The following is a 9,416-nucleotide window of genomic DNA, read 5'->3' as shown; positions in this document are numbered from 1 at the left end:
CGTAAGCCAGCCCGATATGCGGGGGGACGCAGGGACTTCGGGAAGTGCTAGCCGCACGCGCTTTCAGTTAAGGTTTCACAAAAAGACATGCGAAGGGACCGACAGCGCCTTTCTCGGGAGATACAGGAATCATTACTTACTGCAGGACCCCTCTCTGGCCACGTAGCACCATGCGCAAACGGTGCCCTAGCTCTTCTGTTTGATACACCTCGTAGAACCGGTGTTTGTCAAGATACCGTTGCGGCCTCGACGCCTGTTACACATGCCAGTTAGGTCGTACTCTACGCGAACTTCCATGGCACGCGGTCGACCTCCTTACTCTTGAAACTGCAGCGCCTGTACTCTCCGTCTTCGTCCATGTAACCAGGGCAGCTGTAGACTCCACTATTCTGGTCAAAGCGTAAGTGGCCCCCCTGGCACTCGGGACAGCGAGGAAGAGCCCCTAGAACCTGACACTCCGCTACCCGCTGCACAAGTTCCTCCTTCGTCCCGCTGATTTTCTGGACATTAACCCGGAGCAACTCCTTCAATTTCGGAACAGTAAACCTCTCCGCATCGTCCGCTGCGCGCTTGATCGCAGAGCGTTCCTCTTCCGACAGAGGTCCCGGATTGGTCTTATGTCGGTTTGCAAGGCCCCCCGTACTTGGAGAGGCTTCATCGGACGCCGCTCTCGCCCTTGAGGCGGTCCCTGTGGTATCCCCCGAGTGACTTTCCCCATTCCTTTTTTTCTTGCTAGCGGGGAGACTGTGGGAGCTCTCTCTCTCCTTGGCGCGTTTCTTTCTCGGCTCGGATCGTGCCTCCCCCTCGGCGGCTGTCGACCGACTCGGCCGCCTCGAACCCTCCTTGCGCTGTGGGCTGCTTCCGCCCTGCGCTCCCGAACCTTCTGCGCCAGGGTGCTCACCTTCGGTCGCAACTTGTTGGGCTTTCTTGCTTTCGTTCTCTCGTTCTTTGTTGATGAAAGGATCTTGCGTCGGCGCGTCTGCGTCGCTATGCGTGAATGGCTTCGGCGTCCTGCCATCCCTCACGGCTTCCACAAAATCTCGGAGTTCTTGCTGGTCTTTTTTTGACAAGTCAGCCCAGCCTACGAAATTCTCCGCGTCTTCCACGTTTTTCCGCCACCAGTCGGCCGAAACTCGGAACTTCCTAGACCAGTCAAGAACAACCGGAGCAGAACAACACAGGCTTCAAAGAAAGTTAAGTGGCCCAAGGACACTACTCTCGGGACTCGAGCCTACTGCGAGAAAGCTGAGAGACACCATACACTCCACTCAAGGAGCCGTTCCACCGAAGGAAGTTCTACTAGGATCAACCATTGCAACCTGTTCTCCTCTATGATAGGTGTGCCGTCCATTTCATTCTCGTCGTTTAACGGGGACAGCCAGATACCAGCTCGCCAGCTAGTGAGCTGCCTTTCTTTACTTCAATTGAAGAGTGTCGCCGGAGCTGCAACGGAGCTCCACCAGGGGCCTTGTTACCACACGACCCCAGCGCCGTAGGAGCTGCACCGGTCCCAGAAAGTCGACTGGGGTCTTTTCACTCCCCCTTACCTGAAACAGTCGGCATGGCACCATCTTGGAGCCTCCGCTGCAATCTGACGCTGTTTGTTGACTTGAAGGTCCTCATCCGGCATCGACGGTTCTGCGAAAGGCTGGCTAGTCGCCAGACGCAGCTGTCCCTTCGGTATGGAACCCTTGCACACGCGGCACTTCGCCCTGCCACTCGGGGCGTACTCGCAGTGAAAAACCAGCTCTTTTTTTGACATGGTGCACGAATCCTCTGTGAGCCTTTAGGAGACGGCTTTGCCCAAACCTCCGTTCCTGCTGGTCGCAGGTCGCGCGAAGGTGGTAGTCGACCAAACGACAGGAATTAGGCAAGAGAGAAAACTTGAAATCCGACGTGAAAAGGCACACACTTCGCCCCACTAAAGTAAAATATGTAACGTGGGGGGGTGCCTGGGCATTTCGATGTGTGTTTGGCTAAGAAGCTTGTTGGCTGTGGCGAGCGCAATGCTTGCGTGTGCAGCGCCTGGCAAGGGCATGCGAACAGGTTTGCAGCCCGGCGTCGTCCTCAAAACAGGTACGAAGCGTACTCACTTCGTCGGTTATCGCCCAGCCACAGCGAAACAGGTCTCGCTGAAGACTCAGTCCCATACTTCGTTGCTCGCCATGTCACTCCAGTGCCTCCTCCGCTCCCTACCAAGTCGAGTGAAGACGAAGCGTGCGCGGCGCGGGTGGGGCTGATCGCAACATAACGAGTTTACGACATGGTGAGTGCACACCGGGTTGCCTGCGATGTCGAAGGTAGCTACAGCCGCTCTTTCGCCGGTATGGGCCGCGGTGGAGTCTTCGTAATGTTTGAGAACACACGCTCGCTCCTTGGAAACACCACAGCGGACAAGAGCACTCGCTTAAGGCGATGACTACTTTTCAGTCGCATAGCACTCGGGAGCTCCACGGAGAGAAGGCTCCCGTGTTGCAGTTTTCCTGAACTAGGCAAGCAAGCGAAGGTCCATAGAGAGTCCGCCCAGAGACACAGGCGCATTTCTTCCATCTAGCCGGCTAAGTGAACATGTCTAAGAGAGTCCTCTGGGCCAGCTGACGACGTGTCGAGGTCGGAGGACTGTCCGCTGGAGAAACGCCGCTGTTCAGTGATGGACGGGCACCTTCAGTGTGTTGTTCGAAGTGGAAAACACGTCTTCGGGTTTCCGCAGCAGGACAGGCGGAGTCACGGAACGATCTCTGCACCCTCCGGCCGGCCAAAGTATGCTGCGGTGCCGGAGAGCCTTTTGGCGCAGCTTCCGCAGGTGGGCATAGGGCGAGAGTCCATAGCGGGGGTGCGATACTCCTGCCCGAACCCAGCGACACTTTACAAGCCGGGGAGGGAGCGAGTTCGGCCGAAGGAGGCGCGACCGAGTGTTCCCTCTTCTTGGCCGGGGCTGGAACGAGACCGAAGGCGTCGCAAGACCGCCAGCGCTACAGACGTCGACCAACATGGAGGCCTGGGAGCCCACCCTTGGAGCCGCATCCCTAGCAGTTCTTAACGAGAACTGCGCGACATTGACTGGATTGACTGGAACCGTTAGAACTTCAAAACGTATTGTATCACTGGGAGCAAACACATCAGTCCCGAGGCCCCAGGAACTCAGGCGTTCTGTCTTCTACCACCGTCCGCGCTTTGGAGTTAGAATCCGGTCGCCTACATCAACCACATGGACGATTCCTTATTTGAAAGGTGTATGCACTTCCATCAGGGTTTATTACGAGAGCCTTTCTCGGTTCTTCTCCTTCTAGCTGGTTTCAACATTCACCGCAGTGTACAGCTGTCTCAGTGGATCGTGCTCGCCAAACGGTGATCACCCTCTCAACAGGGAAGCGGCGACACGCCGGGCAACAGTTTCGAAGAGTGGGGCCACGACCTCTCTGGAATGTCATGCAGGCTCGCGTACACACGAACAGGCTTCGTATCAGGTGTGCTGGCACGTCGGCCAGCTTGGTGCGCGAGTGCGAACCCACAGGAAGCTGCTGTCCAGGGTGCGTGTGCCAGAAACGCCTGCATCCCTACAGAGGCGGCGGAACCGCCTGATGCGATGGCTGTAAGACCCACTGAAAAGGGGAGCGCTACCGACCAATGAAGATCAGGGTTGAATTCGGCTTCTGCCGAGGACCATCTGTCCCGCTTGCGGTCCCTGGACACGCGCGCTTTACTGCTGTTGGTAGACGTGCGTCGCTAGCTAGAAGCGTTGCGCCGAGTGCGATGCTGTATGGCCAGCGCATAGGCAATGCAGTGAGCGCTTTGCTCTCGTCTTGGAGCAACGTGTGCGGGCGCACCCGAGCGCTGGGCTAAAGAGTGGCCGCCCAACTAGGGCAAGGGTCGGGGAGGCCCGGGCGGTCGTAGCGGGGGCCGGATAGTTGAGTAATTCGTACGTTAAACCTGAACGCGGCAGAACCCCATAGTTCCAGACGATTGAAGGTGACGAAAATAGATTTTTCTTCGATATACTTTCGTTGTCTGGTTTACCGCTTTTTCACCTGTACTCGTTGCAGGCACGATGGCCGGCCAGCCGTCGACCTGACCTCCATCGACCCGACAACAAGGCGGGACCCAGGCCAGGAAGGGACGCTCTGCAGGGCGGCCTTCGTAAAGATGTTTACAACAGTCCCATGACCGTGTTTAGGAGGACACCCGAGCGTAGACAAAACACGTATCGCTATTGTACTTTGTTCTCAAAAAAGTCTAATGGGCAGTGGAGTAAGGGTCTCCCAGGAGACGACCTTTCTGCTGTCGCAAAGCAGGACCACGGAGTCTGACGGACCACGTGAATCAAAGGAACACTAACAGGCTTTTTCTCTTTTCAACGGTGTGTGTGGGTCGTCACCAACTTGGGTGTGCGACCTCAGTCCTCGCCGGCCCTCTGCTACGCATGTTAGCCAGTGTAACCATCCGTCTTGCCTTTCTGCAGTTACGTCTTCAGCCAGAGAGTCGCAACACGGCTGCATGTTTTCCGACGTCGCGGAGCGCTCGCCTGTCTGTGAAGCCTTTTCTGTCGGCGTGCCGAACTGCTGCCACAAAGTGGAGTCTACGGGACCGCACGCAGGCTGTGTCTTCTTATCTTTCTCGACAACTAATACCTCCATGCAGCTTGCTGCCAGTATGTCTCGACTACGGCTGTCTCTCACACGTGATGAGACCCCGACAGGGTGCGTCAGGTTTGCTCTCTAAGAAGAACCTGAAAACTGGAAGCAGACGGGGTCTCGCCACTGGTCTCGTAGTATTTCGTCACCATGAGGGCTCGCACTGGACTTTCCGTCCCTTGCAGGCCTTCAGGCGTCTGCCAAGCCTCCGCGCGTCTGTCCGCACTTACGCGGATCTCTCGCAAATTTTTAGCGTTCTGTATTCTCTCCGTTTCATTTCTAACTCTCTATCATTTCTACATCGCGGGGGTCTATCGCTGCAGCTCGGGATCTGAAGACTTGCGTGGCAGTCACGGAGTATGCTTGGCAGCTGCCGTTGATGCCATTGGTGTGCTCGACTTCGGTGAATCTGCACGGCAGGGGGAGGTGGCAGGGGGTCAAACGCAGGGACGCACGTCGGAAGCTCAACAGGAGCGCTTTCAATGGCGCAAAAGGACTCAGCATGGGCAGCTGTCACTCAGGAGGATCCAGAAAGGCCAGACTTCAAGTTGGAATCAAGGAAAACAGGAGGAGGAGAGTGATTGTTCTTTTTCACCCTCTGGATGTCTCAGTTTGTCGCTGAGCCCCTCGTCAGAGAACCCCGGTGTGAGTGAGTCGGGAGTGGGCACCAGCAGAAACCGTGCAACAAACTCTCCTTTAGTCATTGTAGCGCAGCCGCAACGGGTCGCACTGGTGGGGGGCCAGCGCGGCTCCGAAATTCACCTGCGGCTTCTCCGGAAACCTATGGGCAAAGTAGTAACCGTTCACATGGACAGCGTTGCGGGGAGAACCTCAGCGGACGCGAGAGGCCACGCCGCAGACGCAGCCGTGCAAGGCAGCTTGGGCGCGCAAGCTGAGGAGCAAAGTGCTCACAAGACAGATTGCCAGGGGCGCCACTGCTTTGACCAAGTAGAAGAGAAAGAGGAGGTTCAGAACGAGTCCCCCGGAGAACTCATCTTGTCAGCGCTGAAGGATATGGACGCTGAACAATGGGAAGGGGCACACCGGCTCAAACCAATGCTGGACGTTTCCCAAACTGGAGGGTGCGGCCTTCACGCAGTGTCAAGCGGCGCTGCTGAGCCCGTAGTGATTCACTACTTGGAGCGAACTCAGCTCGTCAGTTCCGCCACGCCTTTGGCCTGCCCACCGGGACTGAAATCTGACATAAGAAGGTCGAAACTCGGCACCAGTGGTTACAGGTGGCGCTTGCTCGAGAGGAGCGCCTTGCGCCCAGGTCATCATCAGAAACTGCCGGCCTTCCATGGTACCGAATCCGCGGCAAATTCACGAGCGGACAGGTACGCTCAAGTTGTTATCTGTGGCGTCTCTGCTGTTGGGAGTCTTTTGCATAGCTTTGTGTCTCCGATCAGTATTCATAGGCAGTGCTCTTTCAACGACAACCAACAATGCCGGTGTCGCGCGAGGTGTGAGCGGTCAAACACGTTGTACCTGTGGGTCTCCAGTCTTCTGAAACATCTGAGTACAAGAAAAGAACTCAGATTCCTTTCGCATTACACACTTTTCCGCTTGGTTGCAAGGGCCTTCAGCGCTATTTGGGAACCCCGTACTGGCAGAATTTTGCTAAAAAAATGGCATTTTCATCCTTCATTCTCGCCGGTGTTCGCCTCTGCCGGGGCACGTTGTAAGGGATGTGGCAGAATGCGAGCGGGCCGCTTTATGCTCCGCTGTGGTTTGTCGTTCCTTGAGACGGTCAGCCTGTTCTCCCGGGCGTTGTACCTTGCATCGTTGCGGCGAGGCACAGGACCAAACAGACATGCACATCGGTTGTTCAGTCTGTCCCGTGTGGTCACCCAAGAAGAAAGCGGGTGTTGGGTTGGCTACCACCGACGTAGTATCGAGAGAACTGCACTGTCCAATTAGCGTCAGTGACAGTCGTGGCACCACAGGTGTAACCAGGGCTCACTTCGTTCGGAGTACCCGCGCTACAGTGGCTGAAGCGACTGTCCCACGCTAACACGGTGAGCGAGGCCATTGAGATTGCCACAACTGAACAGTGGTCACGGACAGGTATTCGGCGCTTTGTTCATCATTTCCCCAGAATGACGCGCTCTTCCCTGGGCTCCACGACTACTATGAATTTGAGTCTGCCTTACCGAACACGCCGAGGCGGTTCCTTAGTGAGCAACTCTGCCAAGCACACTCGCCGCTTTGTGTGTCTCTCGCTAGAGAAAGCATGCCAGCCCAGTTCCTCTAAGTGATGCCATTCGGTGTTGGGAAAAAGCTTCGGAGCCTGGCGCCAGCAATCCATAGTGAGGTGTGCGAAGCCGGGAAAAAACGTAATCGGCATGCTCCGTCTTTGCAGCTCAGCTGGCTTGGTGAAAGACGGAAGGGCATGCTCTCTCACACTGAAGGCCCTTCCCCTGACATAGCTTCTGAAACGCGTTGTGCTCACTTTCTTCAACGGCCTGTCCCTGTGCGGCATTACGTACGCGGCCGGAGGTGACGCAGCGCCCACGGGGGGTTATCAGGCCAACAAGCCAGAAACTGGTGTGCCTGTCGAAAGCTATGCTGCAACAGGAACACGGCGTTTGCAGCCTCCTCTGTGTACTCCGAGCGCCTCCCGTCTAGATGCGCGGCGGTGCGCTATGGCGACGGCGCAGAGCGCCTCAGAGCTCGGTAGATCACCTACCTCTTCATATTTCTCTCTGTCCAGAGGGCTTGCGTCAAACTCGTCGGACCCCCTATTTAACTACCCTTTTACAGGCCTTCGAACCAATGGAACCGGACCAATTTTGACGTGCACACCGGCGGGTCAGAGACAGCCCCTGAACCTCCCCTCGTGGATGGAGCGCAAGCGTCCGAAGCCAGACTTGGAGACGTCGATGGTGGGTACCTGTTGCGGAGCCATTGCTGCTCGGAAGCTGACACCCGCAACGGCTTACGGCCATTCCCAAACTCTGTTTGATTGCTGCGGCAGCAAGACAGACAGCACCGAAAGCTGTACAGGGGGTAGCTGCCCTGCGGGATTGAAGAAGACGGACCAACAAGACGGAATGCGTTCATTACTGTTAGCCGTTTGATTGCTACGCTGCTGGTTTCTTTCATTTTTGTCCGGAAAGTGACGCGGATGAAAGAATAGGAGGAAGGAGAGGACGAGGGAACAGTGAACAAGTGTCCCTGCCATGTTACACCTATAGAGAGTACGACCATTCAGTACGCCTGTTTCGATATACCCAATGGGTGCCTACTGTCGTCCGCTGTCATCTCAGCTGTGCTCACTAGCGAATAGCATTCCCAACCGGACTGCCCAATGACTGCCACGTCTACCTGATTTGTGATGCGGGTGTGCAGAACGCTCACGGGCCCACTTCGGTCTCTCTCCGGCGAGCCACGGCAACACGTAAGAATTCAGCTCGATGTTGACGTGTTCACTTGAGAACGACTTTGTCCCAGAGAGGATAACGGCTACAGCGGCCTCTCCGAAGTGGGTCTGTATGTGAAAGCCACCTTGCATGAGGTAACAGCGGCTGAAGCTGCACACAGCGGGTGCACCAGCGCGTGACCTACTCCGGCGCTTTAGGTTCACTCGAAAACGCCGACCATATCATGCCGTCAACCACGCGCTGGAGCATTTTGACCCCCCTTTCCTGACTGAGCCGGCCGGCACCCTCGTGACATACTTCAAATCTTGTGAGGGGACAGACTGGGGAAGCGCAGCGATGAAGTTAGAGACAGGAAGACGCCTCGGTTTCATCCTGACTGCCTCCCTGGTTCAAGAACCCCAGATCGCAGCTTAAAACCTGAGTCCAGTCCCCAAACCCTATTGTTCTGTTTCCTCAGACAGAGCGGGTCGCAAGGAGCCGACCAGGCCTCGGGCAGGACTAAGGAAATGGTGAGCGCTACTGGATCTCCTGCAGGAATCTCGCAGTCAAATCTGCGCCGCATGATGAGTGGGGACGCGAGAAAGCGCGCTGTACTCTTTTCGGTACAGCGCTTAGCCTGCTCCCAGCAGGGAAGCCGGGATTTCTACGGAGAGACAGGACCGCGTGTTGTCGCTCCTTTGTTGGTCATAGTCCGATCATATTCAGGAAGGAGGACACTCTGGACCCAGGGTCCGAAGCAGTTCATCACTTCCCGTCGCGACTGACAGGTATCGCCGGAGTTGTTGATAATAGTGTCTTGTATCTCAGTACCTCTGTTGGCGGACGGAAGAAGCAGCACCAGCTCAAACAATCCATGTACGCACCGGACAGAGCAACTGCTGTCTGAAGCATCTGTGCACCTGCCTTGAGAAGAGAGAAGACCTGAAACCTACGTTTCGACTGCACTGCTCATGGTTGCGCAGGCTGCTTCGCCGACGACTATCGAACCTGATCGAGAACATCTGCCCGCACAGACGGCTGCAGGAATCAGACAGGGTCTCTCTACAACCCACAGGGATGCCTTTGACGACGCCGAGGTTTCTCAGGCAAGCGCAAGAGACCCTGATCCGCGTTGCACAAGCCCGATAGTTAGACTTCAGGGAGACGGGCAGGGCTTGGGCTTGGTGCGAGAGATTCTAGACACTGACGGCGTTGCCTGGCCGGAAAGGTGGGGTCGGCATCTTTTTCATTTTATACCAGCGGCAAGACATGAGAGCCGGAACCGCTTCATCGACAAGCTCGGTGAACATCACCAGAACGATGCACTTATGATTGTTTGCAACAAGTCTCAGCAACAACCCAGTCTGAGGCGGTAACTAGTTTCTTTGACCCAATTCTGCTCGGTATTTCCGGACGGATATGA

General features: G+C 56.1%; 3 protein-coding genes across 3 annotated transcripts; 2 read left to right on the top strand and 1 right to left on the bottom strand.

Annotated features, from left to right (window-relative positions):
- Window positions 1–146: 146 nt before the first annotated feature.
- CSUI_006410 (poly(adp-ribose) polymerase and dna-ligase zn-finger region domain-containing protein) lies at window positions 147–2,166 on the bottom strand. Its single transcript, XM_068066570.1, has 2 exons — window positions 1,548–2,166; window positions 147–1,143 (listed from the first exon to the last, which is right to left on the bottom strand). The coding sequence occupies exons 1-2, from the start codon at window positions 1,760–1,762 to the stop codon at window positions 282–284; spliced, it is 1,077 nt and encodes a 358-aa protein (XP_067921453.1). The 5' UTR covers window positions 1,763–2,166; the 3' UTR covers window positions 147–281.
- Window positions 2,167–3,929: 1,763 nt separating this feature from the next.
- Window positions 3,930–6,134, top strand: CSUI_006409 (uncharacterized protein; the record flags this gene model as incomplete). Its single annotated transcript, XM_068066569.1, has 1 exon — window positions 3,930–6,134. A coding segment is annotated over exon 1 (1,353 nt), but the record flags the coding sequence as incomplete, so codon positions are not given.
- Window positions 6,135–7,345: 1,211 nt separating this feature from the next.
- CSUI_006408 (uncharacterized protein) lies at window positions 7,346–9,369 on the top strand (the record flags this gene model as incomplete). Its single annotated transcript, XM_068066568.1, has 3 exons — window positions 7,346–7,516; window positions 8,476–8,523; window positions 8,977–9,369. Exons 1-3 carry the CDS (start codon window positions 7,475–7,477, stop codon window positions 9,367–9,369), a joined length of 483 nt encoding a protein of 160 aa, XP_067921451.1. The 5' UTR covers window positions 7,346–7,474.
- Between the last annotated feature and the right edge of the window lie 47 nt (window positions 9,370–9,416).

Source organism: Cystoisospora suis (assembly GCF_002600585.1).
Source record: "Cystoisospora suis strain Wien I chromosome Unknown contig_3248, whole genome shotgun sequence".
NCBI classification, from domain to species: Eukaryota; Apicomplexa; class Conoidasida; order Eucoccidiorida; family Sarcocystidae; genus Cystoisospora; species Cystoisospora suis.
Note: the sequence above shows the minus strand (reverse complement) of the source record. Positions and strands in the feature narration are given on the sequence as shown.

Bases quoted from the DNA above. Each gene is read 5' to 3' on its own strand.
- CSUI_006410 (XM_068066570.1), bottom strand. From the start codon at position 1,762: ATGTCAAAAAAAGAGCTGGTTTTTCACTGCGAGTACGCCCCGAGTGGC. The intron at 1,144-1,547 runs GTAAGGGGGAGT...TGACTGGTCTAG, and splicing joins TGCCATGCCGACTGTTTCAG to GAAGTTCCGAGTTTCGGCCG.